Source organism: Panthera tigris, chromosome C2, assembly GCF_018350195.1.
Source record: "Panthera tigris isolate Pti1 chromosome C2, P.tigris_Pti1_mat1.1, whole genome shotgun sequence".
NCBI classification, from domain to species: Eukaryota; Metazoa; Chordata; class Mammalia; order Carnivora; family Felidae; genus Panthera; species Panthera tigris.
Window position 1 is genome coordinate 103,490,480 of NC_056668.1, and position 23,172 is coordinate 103,513,651.

The 23,172-nt window shown below is 35.5% G+C and overlaps 1 protein-coding gene across 2 annotated transcripts in view; it reads left to right on the top strand.

Moving 5' to 3' along the window:
• KPNA4 (karyopherin subunit alpha 4) overlaps positions 1-23,172 on the top strand; it is a 68,126-nt gene that overhangs the window by 28,816 nt on the left and 16,138 nt on the right. For both annotated transcript variants that reach the window (XM_042998385.1, XM_042998386.1), the window contains 6 exons: positions 871-966; positions 1,491-1,576; positions 11,187-11,273; positions 13,922-14,091; positions 14,180-14,224; positions 17,183-17,314. In XM_042998385.1, the coding sequence (XP_042854319.1) occupies positions 871-966; positions 1,491-1,576; positions 11,187-11,273; positions 13,922-14,091; positions 14,180-14,224; positions 17,183-17,314 (616 nt within the window). The remainder of the gene's footprint in view (positions 1-870; positions 967-1,490; positions 1,577-11,186; positions 11,274-13,921; positions 14,092-14,179; positions 14,225-17,182; positions 17,315-23,172) is intronic.

Sequence of the window (23,172 nt, forward strand, 5' to 3'; positions counted from 1 at the left end):
AGACTTTACTTGCCTTTTTTAAATATGCTAACAATTTACAGTGATGTTGTAAAAGCACATGTGGTAAAACTTGATGGTACCTTAGCACAGATCAAGACAGTAGCATCAAACTGATCTCATATTTTGTAGATACTATATGCAACATTATGCACTCAGAAAAAAAGGACATTTCTGAATATTTAAGAATGTCCTCAGTGAAGTAAAATGAAGTAAAGTAAATGAAGTAAAATTCTTTTATTAAATCTAGAACCTCGATTAAGAAAGACTGGGTTATTTTCTACTTTGTGTTAAGAATTGTGCCATGTTGTGGAAAATACTGTGAAAAGCATTTAGTATAATTCTTGCTATGTAAAAAGTTTAGAACCTAATTGAGAAGGCAGCGAAGTGTATTAAAAATAGCGATACTTAATAGCAAATGTAAGCATATGCTGTGTAAATGTTCTTGGAATTCAGAGAGGGTACTGTGAAAACATACAACTTGAAATGGACTTTGAATAGATAAGAGTTTGAATAGACGGAAAAGAGGGCATTCCAAGTGTAGGGACTAGGATGTGAAGGGCCTGGAAATGAGATTGAAATGGTGGGACAGACAACTGATCTATTGTTGAATTACAGAGAATGAGATTAGTTAGGTAAAATGGAGCCAACTTGTGGAATGGTTTAGGCTAGGGCAAAGAGTTTTCATTTATTGGGTAGTAAATAAGTAGCCATCACTTGGTTTATATAGAGGAATCATCTGATTAAGCTTTTATAAAATTGCTGTGCAGGGTATTCAAATGAGTGAGGATTTGTGTCATCCCTATGTCAAATACGAATTTGAATTTAATTATATGTCATTAAATTTCACAAGGGTATGTGTGTCTCTTATAGGAAGCTTTTGTCCAGTGATCGAAATCCACCAATCGATGACTTAATAAAATCTGGAATATTGCCTATTTTAGTCCATTGTCTTGAAAGAGATGACAAGTAAGTACATTATTTTAAGAACTAATTTAGAATCTATCTTTTGCAGAAAACAAGATTTTCTAGTAGTTAGTTTGATCTTTAAAGAAAAGGGCTATAAGATGGAACTGAAAAAGCCAAAGGGTAAAACAGTGCAAGGTGTGTTTACACCAAGAGGTGAACATAAAGGCTTAAGAGGAACTTGAGAATGATACATTTAACTTTTAAGCTTTGAGAATTGACAAGTAGTAGCTTGGCCGGTAAGTACTTAAGAAAACTGTTGGGTAGTAATATATAGGTATCTTAATAAAGAGTTTTTACTAAAAATACGGACACCCAAGGAAATTGGATGCTTTTTATACTGAAGAGATATTGTAAATAATCATTGGAAGTTTAAAAAAAAAAAAAAAGCTAGATGTATAGACACCTTTTGAAACAAAATATTTAATACTTTAAAAATGCTCCAGGAGAGGAATGGTTGGCAGATAGTGTATTTGGGCCAATGTAAAAATCCCTACTGTTTAATTAAAATTATTTGTTTTTTGTAGTCCTTCTTTACAGTTTGAAGCTGCATGGGCTCTGACAAACATTGCATCTGGAACCTCTGAACAAACTCAAGCAGTAGTTCAGTCCAGTAAGTTGGTGATTGATGGATAAAATTATGGTTTCTAACAAAGAAGTTAGTAAAAAAAAAAAATAGTGATTCTGTTAAAAGAATATATTATAAAATAATATCTATCCAATAACGGGGTAGTTGAAATAGGCCAACTTAAGTATATTACTTTGATCATGTTGTTCCAATGACTGACATTTTCTATTTCCATAAATTCATTTGATGCTAAATCTGACAACATTTCCTTAGTAGCGATTATATTGTAGTTTCGCTTTATTTATAGGACCTCATACAAATACAAGTGTGTTTTCCCATTGCCATACTACCTCTTGGCCTCTCTTAATGAGATTTTCATCATGCGATTTAGAGAAATCTTTGATAAAGTAGTCCTGTTGAAAAATAGCTTGAAATTTGTTCATTGCTATTTTAATAGGATTGTTTTTCTTTTATGTTCCAAAAGTTGTAAGTGGAAGATTATTGGAAGTAATAACCTGAGTATTGTTTTCATTAATACTATTTAATTCTCTTATCAAACAAAGAAATTAATAATTTTAAAGAAGGTACTTCTAAAATGCTTCTCAGGTGTGTAAGCAGGATGCTTGTCTAACTAAGCCTGTTAAAATCTTAAGCTCTAATTTCTACATGATTTTAAAGGGGAACAGAGGTTTTACCCAAGTAAACATTTTATTTTGTAGACATTTCTGTTCTTATATTACATAGAATATTAATACTACCTTAAATCATGATAAAATTGGCTTAATTTGAGGTTTAAATGGGTTTCGGTTTTTATGTTTGGTTTTATTTTGTATAATTGACTAGTAAATTTTATTATCTCAAGATAATCTTTTAGTCGCTCATTTTGCTTCCTAAGTGCTTTTTCAAGATTAGAAGGAGGCTTAGAATTGGTTTTAACACTGTCTGTCTTATTTTACCAAATATAATAGATGAATGAATGATTTTTTATGAGTAAAGCATGATCTACATGTACTTAAATAGCATTTTTCAAAGTAAAGTAATATCAGAAGAAAGAAAAAATGGAAGAATCATGTGTTCAATGCAGTATTACTCTGTTTAGATACAGAGTTTTCTCTGTTTCCCATCCTTGTTCTAAAGTAACAGAACCACTTTTTGATTCAGAAGGGCTATGTGGTACAGGACTCACTGGCCTGTCTGAAGACACATGTGAAGTTTGTTTTTAATTGAGGTGTAATTGACATAAATAACATTAAATTAGTTTCAGGTGTACAACATAATGACTCAAAATGTATGTATATACACCAAGGGGTGCCTGGGTGGCTCAGTGTTTCAGTGTCCGAACTTGGGCTCATGTCATGATCTTAAGGTTTATGAGTTCAAGCCCCACATTAGCCTCTGCACTTACAGTGCAGAACCTGCTTAAGGATTCTCTCTCTCCCTCTCTTTTTGCCCAATCCTGTCACACTTGCTGTCTTGCTCTCAAAAAAAAAAATGTATACATCAAGAAGTGATCACAGTAACTCTAGTTTCCCCATCTTCATATCAAATTACATAGTATGCATTACAGTATTATTGACTACAGTTACCATGTTGTACATTTCATTTCATTCCTGTGACTTGTTTTATGACCAGAAGTTTGTAACTGTTGGCCCCCTTCTCCTGTTTCACCCACCCCCAAAAAACCCTCCCCTCTGTCAACCACCAATCTGTTCTCTGCATCTATGAGTTTTATTTTGTTCATTTGTTTTTTAGATTCCACATGTAAGTGAAATCATACATGGTCTTTCAGACCTGTTTCACTTAGTACCTCAAGATCCATTGACATCATAATGGACAGGGATTTATTTATTTATTTTCTTTTTTTAATGGCTGAGTGGTATTCCATTGTGTGTGTGTCTGTGTCTGTGTGTACGCATGTGTGTGTATACATGTGTACATGTACACACATCTTGTAATCCATCCATCCATCATTTGACACTTTGTTTCCATATCTTGGCTACTGTGAATAATGCTGTAATGAACATAGGGGTGCATATATCTTCAAAGGTTCCCAGCGATTTCACCGTAAGTATCTTTGCTGAAAACACTTCCCCCACAAAACGCATTGGCTGTAAAGCAGTTTTGCCATAAAAGGTATCAGAAAAACTGGTTGACAGTTTGATTTGATAGTGTGTTTGTTTCATCAAATAATTGAGTTTGCTTTCATTTCTCCATTGACACGGTACTCCCATTTTTATATTAATCTTAGCCCTCATAATAGTGTATACAGTGGCACAGAGTTTTGAACCCACATTTCTCCTAGAACTTTGAAACATCTATCAACAGACATGTGACAGCATGCTGAGAACAGAGAACAAGGTAGAAGACTTTCACAGTGCCATACAAAACTGTTACAAATATGCATGCATCCTTGTATTTAGAAACTTAATACCTCCCTTAAGGAAAAAATTTTAGCGAAAAAATGAGAAAAGGTGATGCCAAATAAAGAGATGAATCAATAAGGAAAAAAAACGTATATTATGAAAGAAAGACTTTGAGGACAAGTGCTTAGTCTGCAAAATAAAATCAGTTGTTTGCATAGAATTACATGAATCTACACACATTTTAAATGTATTCAAATGTTGTATTTTGCAATAAAGTCTTTTTAATTTTGTTAATGCATTTTTCATATTGCATTATGTCCTTTTATTTATTTATTTTTAATTTTTTTTTTAAATGTTTATTTATTTTTGAGACAGAGAGAGACAGAGCATGAACAGGGGAGGGTGAGAGAGAGAGAGAGAGAGAGAGAGAGAGAGACAGAGAGAGAGACAGAATCCGAAACAGGCTCCAGGCTCTGAGCTGTCAGCACAGAGCCTGACGCGGGGCTTGAACCCACGAACCGCGAGATCATGTCCTGAGCCGAAGTCGGACGGTTAACCGACTGAGCCACCCAGGCGCCCCTCATTATGTCCTTTTAAATGAATGCCTCTCTTTAATGGCATAATTGCCTTATGGCCAATTAGTTATAGGGTGAAAGTGTTGGTGGCAAAGATACTTACAGTGAAAATACTGGGTACTCTTCTTAAATTTGTTTTCATTTTGCTCAGATAAATACTCAGAAGTGGAATTACTGGATCATGTGTTTTTAGTTTCTTCATTAGCCTCTACACTGTTTTCCATAGTGGCTGCACCAATTTACATGCCCACCAGCAGTGCACCAGGACTCTCTTTTCTCAGCATCCTGCCCAACACTTGTTATTGCTTGTCTTTTTGATTAGCTGTTCTGACCAGTGTGAGGTGATAACCTCCTTATGGTTTTGATTTGCTTTTCCGTGATGGTTCGTGATGTTGAGCATCTTTTCCATCTATCTGTGGGCCATATGTATGCCTTCCTTAGCAAGATGTCTATTCAGGTTCTATTCCCATTTTGTAATCAAATTTTGGGGGAGGGGGTTGGTATTCTTTATATATTTTGGATGTTAACCACTTACCAGATACATGATTTGCAAATATACTCTCATTCAGTAGGTTGCCTTTTTATTTTGTTGATAGTCTCCTTGGCTGTACAGAAGCTTTTAGTTTGATGTAGTTGCATTTATTTTTGCTTTTGTTGCTAATTGCATGTGAAGTCAAGTTCAAAAAAATACTGTCAAGAATGATGTCAAGAAGCTTACCACCCGTGTTTTCTAGTAGAAATTTTTACAGTTTCTGGTCTTATATTCAAGTCTTTAATCCATTTGAGTTCATTTTTGTATATGGTATAACATTCTGGTTTAGTTTCATTCTTAATGCATTTGGCTATCCAGTTATCTCAACGCCGTTTATTGATGAAACTGTCCTTTCCCCAATGTCTTTTCTTGCCTCCTTTGCTGTAAATTAATTGATTATATGTGCATGGGTTTATTTCTTTTCTGTTGATCTACATCCCTGTTTTTATGCCAACATAGGTACCATACTGTTTTGATTAATGTAGCTTTGTAATATAGTTTGAAATCAAGGAGCGTGAGGCCTCCAGTTTGATTCTTCTTTCTCAAGATTGCTTTGGCCATTCAGAATCTTTTGTGATTCCATATGAATTTAGGATTGTTTGTTCTATTTTTTTGAAAACTGCCATTGGGATTTTGACAGGAGCATGGAATATTGTTCCATTTATTTGTTTTTATTTGTTTCATCTGATTCTTTCATCAGTGTCTTGTAGTTTTTTGCATAGGTCTTTCACCTCCTTGGTTAAATTTATTCCTAGGTATTTTCCTCTTTTTGATGAAATTGTAAATGGAGTTGTTTTCTTAATTTTTCTAATAGTTTGTAGCATATAAGTATGCTACAGATTTTTCTATATTGACTCTGCATCCTGCAACTTTACCAAACTCATTTATTCTAGTAGTATTTTTTATGGAGTCTTTATGGTTTCCTATATGTAGCATTATGTTATCTGCAAATAATGGCAGTTTTCCTTCCTTCCAGTTTGGATGCATTTTCTTTCTTTTTCTATTTGCTCTGACTAGAACTTTGAATACTGTTTTGAATAAAATTGGTGAGAGTAGACATCCTTGTCTTAGTCCTGATCTTAGAGGAAAAGTTTTTAGCTTTTCACCTTTGAGTATGATACTAACTATGGGCTTATCATATGAGACCTTTATTATATTGGTCTCTGTACCCACTTTGTTGAGAATTTTTATCATAAATGGATGTTGAATTTTGTCAAATGCTTTTTCTACATCTGTTGAAATGATCATACGATTTTTAACCTTCATTTTGTTAATGTGGTATATCATAATTGACTTGCAGATGTTAAACCATCCTTGCATCCCTGAAATAAATCTTACTCGATCATGACTTACGATTTTTTAAATGTATTGTTGAATTTGGTTTGCTAGTACTTCATTCAGGGTGTTTGCATCTGTATTCATCAAAAATTTTGGCCTATAATACTTTTTATTTGTGATGTCCTTGTCTGAATTTGGTATCAGAGTAATGCTGGCCTCAACTGATTGGAAGGGTTCCCTGCTCTTCACTTTCTAGAAAGAGTTTGAGAAGGATAGGTGTTAAATCTTTGAATGGTAGAATTCAACAGTGAAGCTGTCTGGTGCTGGACTTTTTATTGAGAGATTTTTGATTACTGGTTCAATTGCGCTTCTAGCAATTGGTCTATTTAGATTTTCCATTTCTGTCTTGGAAGATGGTAAATGTATAGGAATTTATTCATTTCTTTTAGGTTGTCCAGTTTATTGGCATGTAATTGTTTATCGAAGTCTCTTATGATCTTTTAATTTTCCTTGATAACAGTTGTAACTTCCCAACTTTAATTTATGATTTTATTTATTTGGACCCTCTTTTTTCCTTAGTCTAGCTAAAGGTTCACCAGTTTTTGTTTATCTTTTCAGAAAATCAGCTCTTAGTTTCATTGATCTTTTCTATTATCTGTTTAGTCTGTATTTCATTTATTTCTGCTCTGATCTTTATTATTTCCGTTTTTCTACTAACTTTGAGCCTTGTTCCTCTTTTCCTAGTTCTTTTAGTAAAGGTAGATTATTTGAGGTTTTTCTTGTTTCTTGAGGTAGTCCTTCTGTATCACTGTGAGCTTCAGGTTTAGAACTGTTGTTGCATCCCATAAACTTTAGCATGTTGTACTTTCATTTTCGTTTGTCTCAAGATATTTTTAAATTTTTCCTTTGATTTCTTCCATGACCCATTGATTGTTCAGTAGCATGTTGTTTAATCACCACGTATTTATAATTTTTCCAGTTTTGTGATTTTTATTTTCATACCACTGTGTTCTAAAAAGATGTTTGATGTGTTTTTGGTCTTAAATTTCATGAGGTTTCTTTTGTGGCTTAACATGTGATCTGTCCTGGAGAATGTTCCATGTGCACTTGAAAAGAATGTGTGTTCTATAACTTTTGAATGGAATGTTTGTGTATATATATATGTGAAGTCATTCTGGTCTAATGTGTTGTTTAATGCTAATGTTTTCTTACTGATTTTCTATCTGAATGGTCTATCCAGTGATGTAAGTGGGGTATGAAAGCCTCCCCACTATTTATTGCTGTCAGTTCCTCCCTTTACATCTGTCAATATTTGCTTTATATATTTAGGTGCTCCTATATTGGATCCATAAAGACTTACAAACATTGTATTTTCTTGCTGGATTGACCCTGTTAGCATTATGTAATGTCCTTCTTTGTCTTTTATTGCAGTCTGTTTTGAAGTCTATTTTGTCTGATACACATAGCTGATACACATGGGATAGCTACCCCATGTTTCTTTTGGTTTCCATTTGCATGAAACCCTTTTATTCTATCCCTTAACTTTTAGTCTGTGTGTATCCTTACATTTGAGGTGAGTCTCTAATAGGCAACATATGGATGAGAGTTACTTCCTATCCATTCAGACATTCTGTGTCTTTTTATTTTTAATGTTTATTTCTTTTTTGAGAGGTGGGGAGAGAGAGAGCGCGCATGCATGTGAACAGGGGAGGGTCAGAGAGAGAGGGAACAGAGGATCCGAAGTGGGCTCTGCGCTGACAGCAGAGAGCCCAGTGTGGGGCTGGAACCCACAAACTCTGAGATCATGACTTGAGCTGAAAGCAGACGCTTAACCAGCTGAGTCACCCCAGACATTCTGTGTTTGTTGATTGGAGAATTTAATCCACTTACATTTAAAGTAATTATAGATAAGTATGTGTACTTACTGACATTTTGTTAATTGTTTTCTGGCTGTTTTGTTGTTCTCTGTTCCTTTCTTCTCTTGCTCTCGTCCCTTGTGGTTTGATGCCTTTTCTTGAATGTTATGTTTAAATTCCATTCTCATTATCTTTTGTGTATCTACTACCGGTTTCTGCTTTGCAGTTACCGTAGGGCTTACATATATAGCTTTTACATATACCAGAGTATTTTAAGTTGATAGCAGGTTAAGTTTGAACACATTCCAAAACTCCATTTTTACCCCCTGCCTCACATTTTATATCTTGTTATTTTGTATGTCCCTTTAATTGATGGGTGTAATTACAGTTATTTTTACTACTTTTATTTTTTAACCTTCATGCTAGCTTTGGAAGTAATTAGTCTACTACCTTTACCATATATTTCCTTTGTCTACTGATTATTTTTCCTCTCATATTTTTTCTTGTTACAAGTTAATGTCCTATCCTTTCAGCTTAAAGACGTCTCTTCAACATTTCTTGTAAGGCTGGTTTAGTAGTAGTGAATTCCTTAGTTTTTGCTTGTCTGGAAAACTGTCTGTCTCCTTCAATTAATAATAACTTTACTGGGTAGAGTATTCTTGGTTGGGAATTTTTTCCTTTCAGCACTTTGAATATATCATGCCTCTGTCCTGTAAACCATATCCTGAAAAATCTACTGATAACCTTATGGGGCTTGTCATATACGCAATAAGTTTTTCTGTTGCTTCCTTAATTTACTCTTTTTATCTTTAACTCTTGACATTTTAATTATAATGTGTCTTGGTGTGGCTTTTTCTGGGTTCATTTTATTTGGAACTTTTTGGGCTTCCCTGATCTGGATACTGTTTGCTTCTCTAAGTTAGGAAAGTTTTTAGTCATTATTTCTTCAAATTAATTTTCTGTACCTTTCTTTCTCACTTCTCCTGAGAGCCCATTATGGGAATGTGTTCCACTTGATGTTATCCTGTAGGTCCCTTAGCTGTCTTCACTTTTTAAAATTTCTTTTTTCCTTGCTGCTCTGTTGGGGTGCATTCCAGTGCCCTGTCTTCCAGATCATTGATCCTTTCTTCTGCTTTATCTTAACTTGCTGTTGAATGCCTCTCCTGTGTCTTTCACTTCAGTTATTGTGTTCAGCTCTGTGACTTTTGTTTGGTACTTCCTCGTATTTTCTGTTTTGTTGAAATTTATTCTATATTCATCCATTCTTCTCTCAAGATTGGGGAGCATCTTTATGACCATGTTTTTGAACTCGTTATCAGGTAAATTATCTTCATTTCAGTAAAGCTTTTTTCTGGGGTTTTATTTGGCTCTGTTCTTCAGTTTACTTACTTAACTTGACTTTCTGTGTTTGTTTTTTATGTATTAGGTGAAATGGCTCTCTCTCCCAGTCTTGAAGGAATGGTCACAGGAAGACAATGTTTTAGGCAGCAATCTGTGCTATGCTGTGGAGGTGGAGCCTGTCAAAAGTAGTCTCAGATTGTCATTCCCACGGAACCCCCAAATTTAAGACACCCCCCACCCCACCCCAGTGACCAGTACTAGGCATTCAGGGAGTATCCCCTATGTGGACTTTGTGCTCCTGCCAGCTTTGGCAGGGCCACAGGGGAGTGCTAGGCCAGGATGAGCCATCCCACTGGGTTTGGTGGGGTGTGGCTACAGCAGTGCTCAGGGCTGGGGTGAAGGGCTGGTGCAAGTTTTGCTAGCAAGGTAGTGTGTATAAAAAATGGCACCTGCCAGCACCTCCATCCTTGGAGAAAGTTCCATAAGACCCTCATCCCTTAGGCTTTAAGCTTAGCCAATGAACCTCCTTTACATATGCTCTAGGTACTTTTCTACCTACTGCTTTTGTGCTGGGTCCTGGGGCAAGTGAGTCTTTGAACAGATTCTTTTAAGAGTGTACCCTTGGTTTCCTACAGCCTTTGGGTCTCTTGGACATAAGCTCTGTTGGTTTTTAAAGCCAGATGATTTGGGGGTTTGTCTCTGGTGTAGGTCCCAAGGGTTTGGGTGCCTGATTTGGGGCTCTAACCCCTCCTCAGGGATATGTTCCATATTTATGAGATCCATCCCACTTGTGAATCCCTCCTATTGCGGTGGTGGGTAGGGGGGGGGGGGCATGGCTTTGTAAGGATGGCAGTCTCTGACTCTCTTATCTGTCTCAGTGTGATCTTTTTATCTTTTGATACAGAGGACCTGTTCAGCTAGTTCTGTAGAGAGCATTGTTGTATATGTAGCTGTAGGTTTGATGTGCCATGGTGGAAGGTGAGGTCAGGATCTTACTATGCCACTGTATTGAACTGCACCCTCCTGTTATTTCACATTTCCACATTCAAAAGTTATTTCAACAACTGGAGTCCTTTTTATTCCTCAAAATTTGAGAATAATGCTTAATCTGTAAGGAATTTATTTATCTGTTTGTTTATAAGGATTGATTTTTAATTTGGAATTTTATCCAGGTTTAATTATGAATGAAAATTTGCCAACTTGTTACGATATTTGTATGTTGAAACTGCCATTTTGATGGTGAATTAAGTGGTCTGCTAGTTAAAATTTTTCCATTATTCTTACCCTAGTAAAAAAACATTTAATAAATATTTTTAACATATATATACATATATATTAATTTTTTTAAGTGTGTTTATTTTGAGAGAGAAAGAAAGCTGAAATCAAGGAGGAGCAGAAAGAGAGAGGGAGAGACAGAATCCCAAGCAGGCTTTGCACTGTCAGACGGAGCCTAGCGTGGGCTTCAAACTCATGAACTGTGAGATCATGACCTGAGCTGAAGTCAGATACTTACCCAACTGAGCCACCCCAGGCACCCCAAATATATTTGTGATAGCTTTCTTTCTTCTTAGGTTTCAGCAAAAACAGATTGATTTTTGGTTTAGAGCATAGTATCTTTAGTCCCCTCCCCCCTTTTTTAATCAATATTATTGAAATTGAGCTCTAAAACTATTTTTAAACTTAAATGTAACTTACATTTTTTTCCTTTAGATGCTGTGCCACTTTTCCTGAGGCTTCTACATTCACCCCATCAAAATGTCTGTGAGCAGGCAGTGTGGGCACTGGGAAATATCATAGGTTTGTATAAAACTTGTAATGCTAGTCCAAAAATTGTTATCATATACTGTGTAATAAAAATGACTACAAATAGTGAAAAATGAGAAACAGTTTGTCATTTTCGTACTGATTTTTGTGAAATAATTTATAGAAATTAAGCTGTTTTAAGTGTAAACCTATGGTAAATAGAATGAATTTTTTGTTGCTTATGATACGGTAATATCATTTTATATATAGACAGCTTTTTAAAAAAATATATAGTCAATCTTAGTTATTTGAGTAATTATGAAATATGTATCTCCTTCCTTTATTGTGTTGATGTGTCCATTTTATTCCCTAACTCTCCATTGTCATAGAAACTACTAAAAAAAAAAAGGTGGTACAAAATAAACCAATAAGTTTTCTCCATAATGGCAGTTCTAAAAAGAGTATAAATGGAAATTTTTAGTATTTTTTATAGATTTTAGTATGGTAAAATACAATAATGTTATCCATTATTATTGTGAGGTCGTCATCCTACAGAAGGTGTTTGTAGCTTATAGACCGTGACATTAAATGTTGAACACCATGATTACCATACCTTTCAGTTTTTCTTTGACATAATTGTAGGAAGAATAAAGACGATTCTAATATTTCAAGATTAAAAAAAAATTTTTTTTTAATGTTTAATTATTTTTGAGAGAGAGACAGAGAGACAGAGTGGGTGAGCAGGGGAGGGGCAGAGAGAAAGGGAGACACAGAATCTGAAGCAGGCTCCAGGCTCTGAGCTGTCAGCACAGAGCCCAACACGGGGTTTGAACCCACAAGGTACGAGATCAATACCTGAGTCCAACACTTAACCAACTAAGCCACCCAGGCGCCCCTCAAGATTTGTTTTTAAACTAGATCTGAACTTTACTCAAACTCCAAAATTTAAAAAAACTGTCCTCCAGTGAGTGGAGAATGGAAAAAAACTGGAATCTGAACTGTATTATGTCCCTTAGTATTAAAGTTTATTTTTGGGGCGCCTGCGTGGCTTAGTCAGTTGAGCATCCGACTTCGGCTCAGGTCATGATCTCACAGTCTGTGAGTTCGAGCCCTGCGTCGGGCTCTGTGCTGACAGCTCAGAGCCCGGAGCCTGTTTCGGATTCTGTGTCTCCCTGTCTCTCTGACCCTCCCCCGTTCATGCTCTGTCTCTCTCTGTCTCAAAAAAATAAATAAAGGTTAAAAAAATTTTTTTTTTAAGTTTATTTTTGCCACAGACCATTGTTCTTGCATGGAAGTAGTCAGTATTACTTTAATGTACCTCTTCTATATTACCGTTTGGGGGGACCAAGGTAGAATGCAGAGGGATGGTTAGTGTCCCACAAGTAGGAGTTTTAAAATGGGAGAATTTCTCCGTAAAGTGTTATTCACATATGATCTGTTGCTGTTAAGAATGCTATCTTTTGTTGGGGCGCCTGGGTGGCTCAGTCGGTAAAGCGGCCGACTTCGGCTCAGGTCATGATCTCGCGGTCCGTGAGTTCGAGCCCCGCATCGGGCTCTGTGCTGACAGCTCAGAGCCTGGAGCCTGTTTCAGATGCTGTGTCTCCCTCTCTCTGACCCTCCCCCGTTCATGCTCTGTCTCTCTCTGTCTCAAAAATAAATAAACGTTAAAAAAAATTAAAAAAAAAAAAAAAGAATGCTATCTTTTGTGTATTCAAATTCCTTCACCCCTTTGCTTTTATACTAAATTTTAGATTTAGAACTATTAATGCAGTATCTTGATCTTTGGTTTTCAATTCCTGTGACATCGTAGAATAATTAGACTACATGGATGCCAAAATAACAGGGATTTTATCTCCAAATATTGCAGTGCAAAGAAAAGGGTTTTCATTTGTGGAATGTAATACTTAACATGACTTTCATGATAGAAATTACGGCAATACTCTAGATACAGAAATTCCATTTGGCAGTTCTCTAAGGCAATGATTCTCAAACTTTTAACTGTTTTCAGTATCCTATGATAAGGGCTTGAATTCTTGACCCAGAATTCTGGATTCATAGAGTTTGTTTTAACAGATCTGGGATAGGGCCCCAAAATTACTTCGGGAACCACTGCTCTAGGGATATTGGTTCATTCCTCCACCCACTCCTTTTTTTTGACATAGTTTTTTATTTTTTAACTTTATTTTTGACATAGTTTTTTTTAAATATGTCAAATAATTTGTAGTTAATACTTTTGGTACTCTGATATTAGGTCACAAGTATAAATTCTACAGATTTTTTTTCTAATAGTATTTTGATGTGTGTACATATACATATGTTTTTATTACATGAAAGTTTGTTAAACTGAGTACCATTGCGAGAGAAGGTAAAAGCAGCAGTTCTCTGCTCACAAAGTATTCTAAAGAATCCTTAGGCTTCTATTTTTGGATGGCATAAAAACATAAGTGAACAATTTATAAACCTGAATATGTAAATCATGTACCAAAAAAATGTTATTACTTTATGTTGCTTCTCTTGGCTAAAAGACCTAAAATGAGAACTTGGTTGTTGTCCAGAACTTCTTTGTAAGACTAAATAGCTACACTTTTATATAAAACTAATAGTTAAAAATCTAGAAAGCAGCATATTGAACCCACTGCCGTATGTTTTCTGAATTGCTTATTGTCAGTGTATTTTATTGAATTAATCACTCCTTCCTACAGGTGATGGGCCACAATGTAGAGATTATGTCATAAGTCTTGGAGTTGTGAAACCTTTACTTTCCTTCATAAGTCCATCTATTCCTATAACATTCTTAAGGAATGTTACTTGGGTTATGGTCAACTTATGTCGCCACAAAGACCCACCACCCCCAATGGAAACCATTCAGGAGGTAAACAGGTGTTGTGTGTTTTCTTTTTTGTTTTTTAACTAGATACCATTATGTATATGTTTTTAAATCTGTATATTTCTCTCTTCAGATTCTTCCAGCTCTTTGTGTCTTAATTCATCACACAGACGTAAATGTGAGTATTTTTTATGTGTATATGTATGTATGTCTAGGGCTGCCTCTATGACATAGGGAAGAAAATCTTATGCTGAACATGATGTTAGTATACTCTATCAGATTTTTCCATTTCAAGAGCTGTAATAGCTTACTATTACTGTATTTACTTTGTGTTTTCCTGTATCATAAAATATAATTTACAGTGAAGAAATCAAGCCTAACTATATTTTGTTTTGGGCAATAACATGTTGGAGGGGGAGTTAAAAACTCATTTTGAAAATTCTTAAAGGGGTGTGTGTGTTGTTTGTGTGTTGCAAAAACTCATTTTCAAAGTTTTAAAGTTGCCAGTTAGTGATCTCTCCCATGAAGATTATATCTTTGATTGGTCAAGAGCTTTTTATGGAAGCTCATTTTAACAGCCTGGCCAGTGTTTGAGAGAATACATAGGCCTAATTGTACTTTCATTTTTTGAAAGATTAAAAAAGAGAAATATTTGTGCCTTTATGTATGGGTTTGTATTCATAAGAATACATACATCAATTTGAGAACATCAGTTGCTCTTTAATTTCATTTTCACTGTATTTTTCCATCTATGGTGACTTTTTAGTGGCTTCACATGTTTTAGAGAAAACTCATAAATATCCAAACAAGAAAAAAAGTTCCTGCAGACTAGATTTTTAAAGTAATTAATATACCTTATTCATTCTCACCAATACAGATGGCAAAAGAAAAAGCACCTCAGGAAGTATGATGAGGTGGGAAACTGCCCTGACTGCTTACAAAACCAGCCTCACCTTCAGTGTATTAGAAAAGCTAGAAATATAATGGGTAAAAGAAAGCACAGGGATACAATGCACAGCAACATTCAGGAACTTACGTGGTTCCTTAGAAACAGCTTGGTGTGATGACCATTGTTTGATAAGCTGCTTCATTCCTTTACAGTTTCCAGGGTAATACCATTTTTTCCAGGATCTGTCTAAAGCATATGGAACAAATCAAACTTAGAATTATATTACATCAAGGAGTGACATATGTACAAAATTCATTAAATTAACATGATCTTTGCTCTAAAGATACTTTGTTTTCAATCCTAATAGTCCAAGGTGTTGTGTTGTGTTTTGTTTTGTTTTGTTTTGTTTTGTTTTAAAGGAACGTATAAGCCATTTTTGAGTTTGGCTCCTGTAATACCAAGTTTTTTTATTAAATTACAAATTTTCACACTTTTAAAAAATTTCCATGGAAAGTTAGTCTGAACATTTATACCTCTCCCAGAAAACCTGACAACTTGATTGACCTTATTTCAGAGATGTATTGTGTTCTTTCCGTTTACCCCAACCCAGTTGAAATTGTAACTCCATCTTTCTTTTAATGTATCTTAAATTTCTCAAGCTAGTCTCATTATTCTTTAGTAGCATGTTTGCTAAGTAATATTGTTTACTATATAATAATATTTATTAAAAATATAATCTTTTTAGGTAAACTTAACTTAGCAAATTCTTAAATCAGACCATGAAAGAAAAAAATAAAAAACTGCTTCCACAAAGCATAAGTGAAACACTGAAATTATACTGTAGTTATAATTAGTAAATTTATTATAGAACACTAACTTTAATACAGAAATTATATAGGAGATCAAGTCTGTTTAAATTGTGATTTTGATGTGAGCATATTAATGACATTTAGTGTTGGGCCTTTTAAAAAAAAAATTGTACAGTCATGGACAAGTAACTTGAAATTCTTTGCCTTTATCAACCAATTTTGGCATATGTTGGAACTCTAGAAAAAAGATTTACATTTGTAAGTTGAAATTTAGTTCTTTCATGTATTTCAATACCACCTTATGTGTGTGAATTCTTTGATTTGGAGTCTTCTTTTTACATTAAAAATAACCAAAGAGCTCTCTTTAGTTTTTGAAAGAAACAATAGCAAAGTGTTGTTTTCTCCTACCAGGAGATTCTCAGATGTTTCAAACATAATGTTGGTTTAGAATTTAAAAGGTTTCAAATGTTCCTGGCTTGTGTTTTGACACAGAGTTCATATTCCAGAAAGGCTTCGGAAGTAAAGTTCCAGGCACAATTACTTTTCCTGTGTCTTTGTCAATAACTGTATTATTTATGCAACAGTTCAACAGTTGTCCTACTTCCTTTTGGACGTAACTACTAATTAGACTTAATACAAAAGAAAGATGAAACACAATGGGCTTCTGAACTTCAGAATATAACATTAAAAATTATAGGTTAAATTATAGTATAATTTAGCTACAGAGGGTTTTTTTTTTTTTTAATAGGTAGTTTTGGCACATGCTGTAAATTATGCATTTTCTTTTTTTACTAAAACGTTTTTGATTATAGATCACACAGATTGATCTATGGTTGTTTTTCATGTTTCGATGTGCAGCTGTGGGACACTTCATTATTAGAGAAGTTGCCTCCAATTTTATAAGGCAAAGCAAACTGGTTGGAAAAGATGAAATTGCTATTAACTCCTAATACTTAAATACTGGCTCGTGACATACCAACACAATGCCAGTGATACTAGAGAACACTTGAACAAATACATCTAGCCCAGATGTTTTGAATCGCTGTGTATGTTGGATACTTAATAGTCTTTCCAACTCTGTGTATTTACTATAATATCTTTGGACGTATTCTGCGTCAGTGTGAGTATTTGAGAAAGAGAATGTCTTTTTCTATTTCCTGTATGGTGTACTGTGTATCTTAGTGAATTAAGATTAGCTACCAACCTGTGGTCAGGATTATAATTAACTGAAGCATACTGAATATGGCTAAAGGATTCACATACTTGATAACAGACATTGATAGATGATGTTGTTTAGTATAATAGAGATTAAGATTTCAGTGAATTGAGAGAAGAAGAAAAAAGGCAGTGGAACAATCATAGATTAGTCTGTATGGTTAAGAATTATTAAAGTTAGAAAATATTCAAAGGCTATTTGAATTTTCATTTTATCCCTTAGATATTGGTAGATACAGTCTGGGCCCTCTCTTACCTTACTGATGCTGGCAATGAACAGATACAGATGGTAATAGACTCTGGAATAGTCCCTCACTTGGTTCCTCTACTCAGCCACCAGGAAGTCAAAGTTCAGGTGAGTTTGTTGTTAATAATACAATATTTTTGTTTTGTTTTGCTTTTTACCACTAATTTGCTTTAAGCATGGCATTTAAAAATGGCCAGTTTCATTAGTTCAAAGTATATTTCTAGCCTGATAACACATCTTTATTTTAATCTATTTTTTTATTGAAGTATAGTTGACACAGGGTTACATTAGTTTCAGGTGTACAACATAGTGATTCAATTTCTCTATATGTTATGCTATGCTCACCACAAGTGTAGCTACCATCTGACACCATACAATGCTATTAAAATACCATTAACTGTATTCCCTATGCTGTGCTCTGTATTCCATGACTTACTCATCCAGTTACTGGAAGTCTGTTTCTCCCACTCCCCTTCACCCATTTTGCCCATCACCCCACCTCCCTTCCCTCTGGCAACCATCAGTTTGTTCTGTATTTATGGATCTGTTTTTGAGTTTTGTTTGTTTGTTCATTTTGTTTTTTAAATTCCACATATAATTGAGATCGTAAGGTATTTTGTCTTTGACTTATTTCACTTAGCATGATCTCTGGGTCCATCGATGTGGTTGTAAATGGCAAGATCTCATCTTTTTATGACTAATATTCCATTTTATGTATATACCATGTCTTTATCCATTCATCTATCGATGGACTCTTGGGTTGCTTTCATATCTGGGTTATTATAAATAACACTGCAATAAATATAGGGGTGCAGATATCTTTTTGGAATAAAGTAAGAACATATCTTTGAAAGGAGTGAGGTATTAATTATATCCCCATATTTAAAAAATGTATATTATTTTTGAGAGAGAGAGAGAGAGAGAGAATGTGAGCAGGGGAGGGCCAGAGAGAGAGAGGGAGACAGAGGATCTGAAGCAGGCTCCACACTGACAGCAGAGACCCCGATGTGGGGCTTAAACTCACAGGCTATGAGAGCATGACCTGAGCCAAAGTCAGGTGCTTAACCAACTGAGCCACCCATGCACCCCAATTATATCCCCATTTTAAAGATGAAGAAAATGAGGGGTACCTAGGTACCTCAGTCAGTAGAGCATGGGACTCTTGATCTCAGGGTCATGAGTTCAAGTCCCATGTGGGGCATGGAGACTACTTAATAATTTTTAAAATTTTTAAAAAGAGAGAGAAAATGGGGTAAGATTACTACAAGTCAACAAGAATCTTTCCCTGTCCCCCTATTCCCACCCCACCAAAAACCCCATCCCAGGTCAACTCCTTTGTTAATTACTGATTTCTAAGAATTTCTTAGGAAATTTCATGTGATAACATGGTGGCATCTGAAATAAGTACTGATATTTTAATTTTTTCTTTTTGTCCTGTTTCTTTTTGCCTACTCTACTCCTTTTTTTCCCCTTTTTATTTAACGGCCATACTGCACCTGGCAAGTTTAGTTAATGCTTAACTTCATTGGCACTGTGATAAAGGCTTTGTACTGAAATACGCTGCTCAGGAGCTTCCTAAATTGTTTCCTTTTAATTATTTCAAATTTTTGTTTTCTTTGTAATGTTTTTATTTATTTCTGAGAGAGCGGGGGAGGGGCAAAGAGCGAGAGGGAGGCAGAGGATCCAAAGCTGGCTCTGAGCTGACAGCAGAAAGCCCAATGTGGGACTCAAATTCATGATTCACGAGATCATGACCTAAGCTGAAGCTGGATAGTTAAGCTTAACCAACTGAGCCACCTAGGCACCCCTAAAATCTTCTTAACTTTTTATCCTTTTATTATTTCTAAATCCTTCCATATAAATATTTATCCCAAGCCATCTAGAAAGAGCCAAAAAAGAGAGGGTGAGAAGTTCACACAAATATTATGAGCAGTAACTGTCAAACTGCAGTGGTAAAGGGATATACAGCAAGCTCTCTCCCTACCCTTCTGATGTAAATAGAATGCTTTCATCTTATGATGACTTACAGTCTGGTCAATAATAGCATAAGGAAAACCGTTAACCTAATGCACTATTTCTCAACCCTGGGTGGACATTAAGATCAACTGTGAAGCTTAAAGAAAAAAAATTTTTTTTTTTTATTTCCCTTGCTTGACCCCTGGTGATTCTGTTTTAGTAAATCTGGGATATTTCCTAGAAACCTGGGCTTTAAAAAGCTCTTCAGATGTTTCTCATGTACAGTTAGAATGGAGATACACTATCTTAAAATGTAAAGCACTTTAAAGAAAAAGGGAACACTGAGCTGAATTCAGAAGGAATTAATAGAGTAGTTTGCCATTTAGGGTTATTTGTGGTTCACTAAAGTATTCTTACTAGGGCACCTAGCTGGCCCATTCAGAAAAGCATGTGACTCTTGATCTCAGAGTTGTGAGTTTGAGCCCTATGTCTGGTATAGAGATTACTAAAAAAAAATAAACTTTAAAAAATAAATATTCGTATACATATGTATTATTAAGCTTGCATTTCTTTTTTTTTTCTTGAACTTTTTTTTAATGTTTGTTTATTTTTGAGAGAGCACAAGTGAGGGAGGGACAGAGGGGGACAGAGGATCCGAAGCAGGCTCTACACTGACAGCAGCGAGCCTGATGTGGGGCTCAAACTCACGAACCACAAGATGATGACCTGAGCCAAAGGTAACGCTCAATTAACTGAGCCACCCAGGTACCCTTGAGTTTGCATTTCTTAAGTGCAATACTTCTATCTTGGTATGGGTATTTGGTCTGTTTTTTGTTTTCTTTTTTTCAGAATGCATCTTTAGTTTTAATTTTGGACTTCATTCAGAAATAGGGCTGGAATTTTTCTTTAGCCAGCTTTCAAAGTTAATGTTGTAATACTTGTAATGAACCTCCATGTAGGTTTCCTCTATATTCCTACTTCCCCCATCAAATTATTTTGACACGTCCCAGATAGTATATAATTTCATCAGCTTTTCTTAAAAAATAAGGCTGTATGTTTTTATATAATCACAGTACTGTTAGAGTATTTTTTAAATCTTAGTAAAATCAGGGGCACATGGGTAGCTCAGTAAGTTAAATGTCTGACTCTTGGTTTCAGCTCAGGTCATGTTGTTATAGCTTTGTGGGTTCGAGCCCCATATGGGGCTCTGCACTGGCAGTGTGGAACCTGCTTGGGATTCTCTCTCTCATCCTCTCTCTCTGCCCGCCTCCCCCCCCACACTTGCACTGTTTCTGTCTCTTTCAAATAAATAAACTTAAAAAGAAAGTTAATATTAGAATCCAATCAGTATCCAAATTTTACTGATTGCTTCATTTTTTTTTCCCACACTTTGATGAAATCTATATCAAAACAAGGTTGACATTGCATTTGGTAGCTTTGTTTTTATGTTCCTGTTACTCTACAGTTTTATTTTTCTTTCCCCTCTTAAATTTATTTGTTAAAGAAGCTGGGTCACTATGAAACTTTGTTTATTCATTTTGAGAGAGAGAGAGAATGTGAACATGAGCAGCTGAAGGGCAGAGAGAGAGAGAGAGGGAGAGAAAGAATCCCAAGGCGGCTCTGCGCGGTCTGCTCAAAGCCTGACACAGGGCTTGAACCCATGAACCGTGAGATCATGACCTGAGCTGAAACCAAGAGTCAGATGCTTAACCGACTGAACCACCCAGGCACCTGACTAGAAACATTTTTAAAACAAATTAAAGACTTACTAAATAAATGGAAAGACATCCACATTCGTGGAGTAGAAGACAGTATTGTTAGAATGATAGTGCTCCCCAAATTTACCTACAGATTAAATTCAATTTGTTAAAATCCCAGGTGCCTTTTTGTAGAAACTTACAAGCTAATATTAAAATCCATATGAAAATACAAAGGTCCCAGAAATAGCAGAAACAAACTTTAAAAAAGGACAGTTGGGGACTTCTCACTTTCAGAACTTACTGCATAGTTTCAGTGAAAAAGACTTTGTGATACCGGCATAAGGGTAGACATATAGATCAGTGAAATAGAATCAAGAGTCCAGAAGAACCCATACATTTATGATCGGTTGATTTTTAACAAAGGTGCCAAGAAAATTCACTTAGCAAAGAATAGTCTTTTCAGGAAGTAGTGATTCAACTATACTTGTACAATGTAGCTGAGACTTACTAAATATATACCTATAAACAAATGAAATTAAACTCCTGTATATAAAAATTAGCTCAGAATAAACACCTAAATGTAAGAGCTAAAAGTGTAAACCTCTTAGAAGAAAACATAAGAATAGATTTTCGTGATAATCGATTATGCAGCAATTTTTTACATATGATACCAGAAGCATAAGCAATCAAAGAGAAAAGTAGATAAATTGGACTTCACCAAAATTAAAAACTTAAAAAAAAATTTTTTTTAATGTTTATTTATTTTTGAGAGTGTGAGTGGGGGAGGGGCAGAGAGAGAGAGAGAAACACAGAATCTGAAGCAGACTCCAGGCTCTGAGCTGTCAGCATGGAGCCGGATGCGGGGCTGGAACTCACGAACTGCGAGATCATGACCTGAGTTGAAGTTGGGGACTCAACTGACTGAGCTACCCAGGCGCCCCAAAATTAAAAACTTCTGCTTCTAAGGACACCATCAAGAAATGAAAAGACAACCCAAAGAATGGAAAGGAATATTCGCAAATCATATATCTGAAAAGTGACTTCTATCTAAAATACATAAAGAACTTCTACAACTCAACAATAAAAAGACAAATAACCCCATTAAACATTGAACATTTAAATAGTTATTCAGAAAGATCTACAAGTGATCAATAAGCACATGAGAAGATGTTCAACATTATTAGTTATGAAGGAAATGTAAATCAAAGCTGCAATGAAGGGGCACCTGGGTGGCTCAGTCAGTTGAGTTTCCGACTTCTGCTCAGGTCATGATCTCATGGTTCATGAGTTGGAGCCCCACATCAGGCTCACTGCTGTTAGCACAGAGCCTGCTTTGGATCCTCTGTCGCCCCCACCACCCGCTTGCGCTCTCTTTATCTCAAAAATAAACCTTAAAAAAAAAAAACAACTGCAATGAAATACCACTTTGTATGCACCAGGGTGGTATAGTCAAAAAGACAGTCACAAGTTTCATCAAGGATGTAGAGAAAGTGGAATCCATACACCCTGCTATAAAACCGTAAAATGGTACAGCCTCTTTGGAATACGGTTTGAATAGTACCTCAAAAAGTTAGATATAGAGTTACCATATGACCCAGCATTTTCCATTCACTGGTAGATGCCCAAGAGAACTGAAAACACCTGTTCACCCAAAAACTTGCACACAAATGCTTATGGCACTATTATTTGCCATAGCCAAACAGTGAAAACAATCCAAATGTTCATCAACTAATGCATGGTTAAATAAAAGGTGGAAATGGTGGTATGACATATCCATACAGTGGAATATTATTTGGCCATGAAGAGGAATGAGGCATCGATACATGCTACAACATGAATGGACCTTGAAAGTATGATGTTAAGTGAAGGAAGTCAGACCAGAAAGGCCACCCACTGTCGATTCTAATTATATGAAATGTCTGAAATAGGCAAATCAACAGATGTCTCAGGCATACTATAGTGGCTGTCAGGAACCCTTGGGGGGTGAGGGAAATGGGAGTGACTACCAGTGGGTACAGATACTCCTTTTTGGCGTGATAAAAATGTTCTGGAATTCTATATTAGTTATGGTTGTACAACTCAATGTGTAAGAACCACTGAATTGTACATTGTGAAAGGGTAAATTTTATGTTAATATGAATTATATCTCAATTGAGGGTTGAAAACGGAGTCATTTGTCTTGTAAATATTAAAATTAGCTCCCCCTACCCCCCCCCGAGAAAACTGTAACTTGACAGAAAATGGTGTAATACAACAACAGAAAAATAATTGATAATTCAAATTCGTACAATACTGAAATCTCATAGTAAG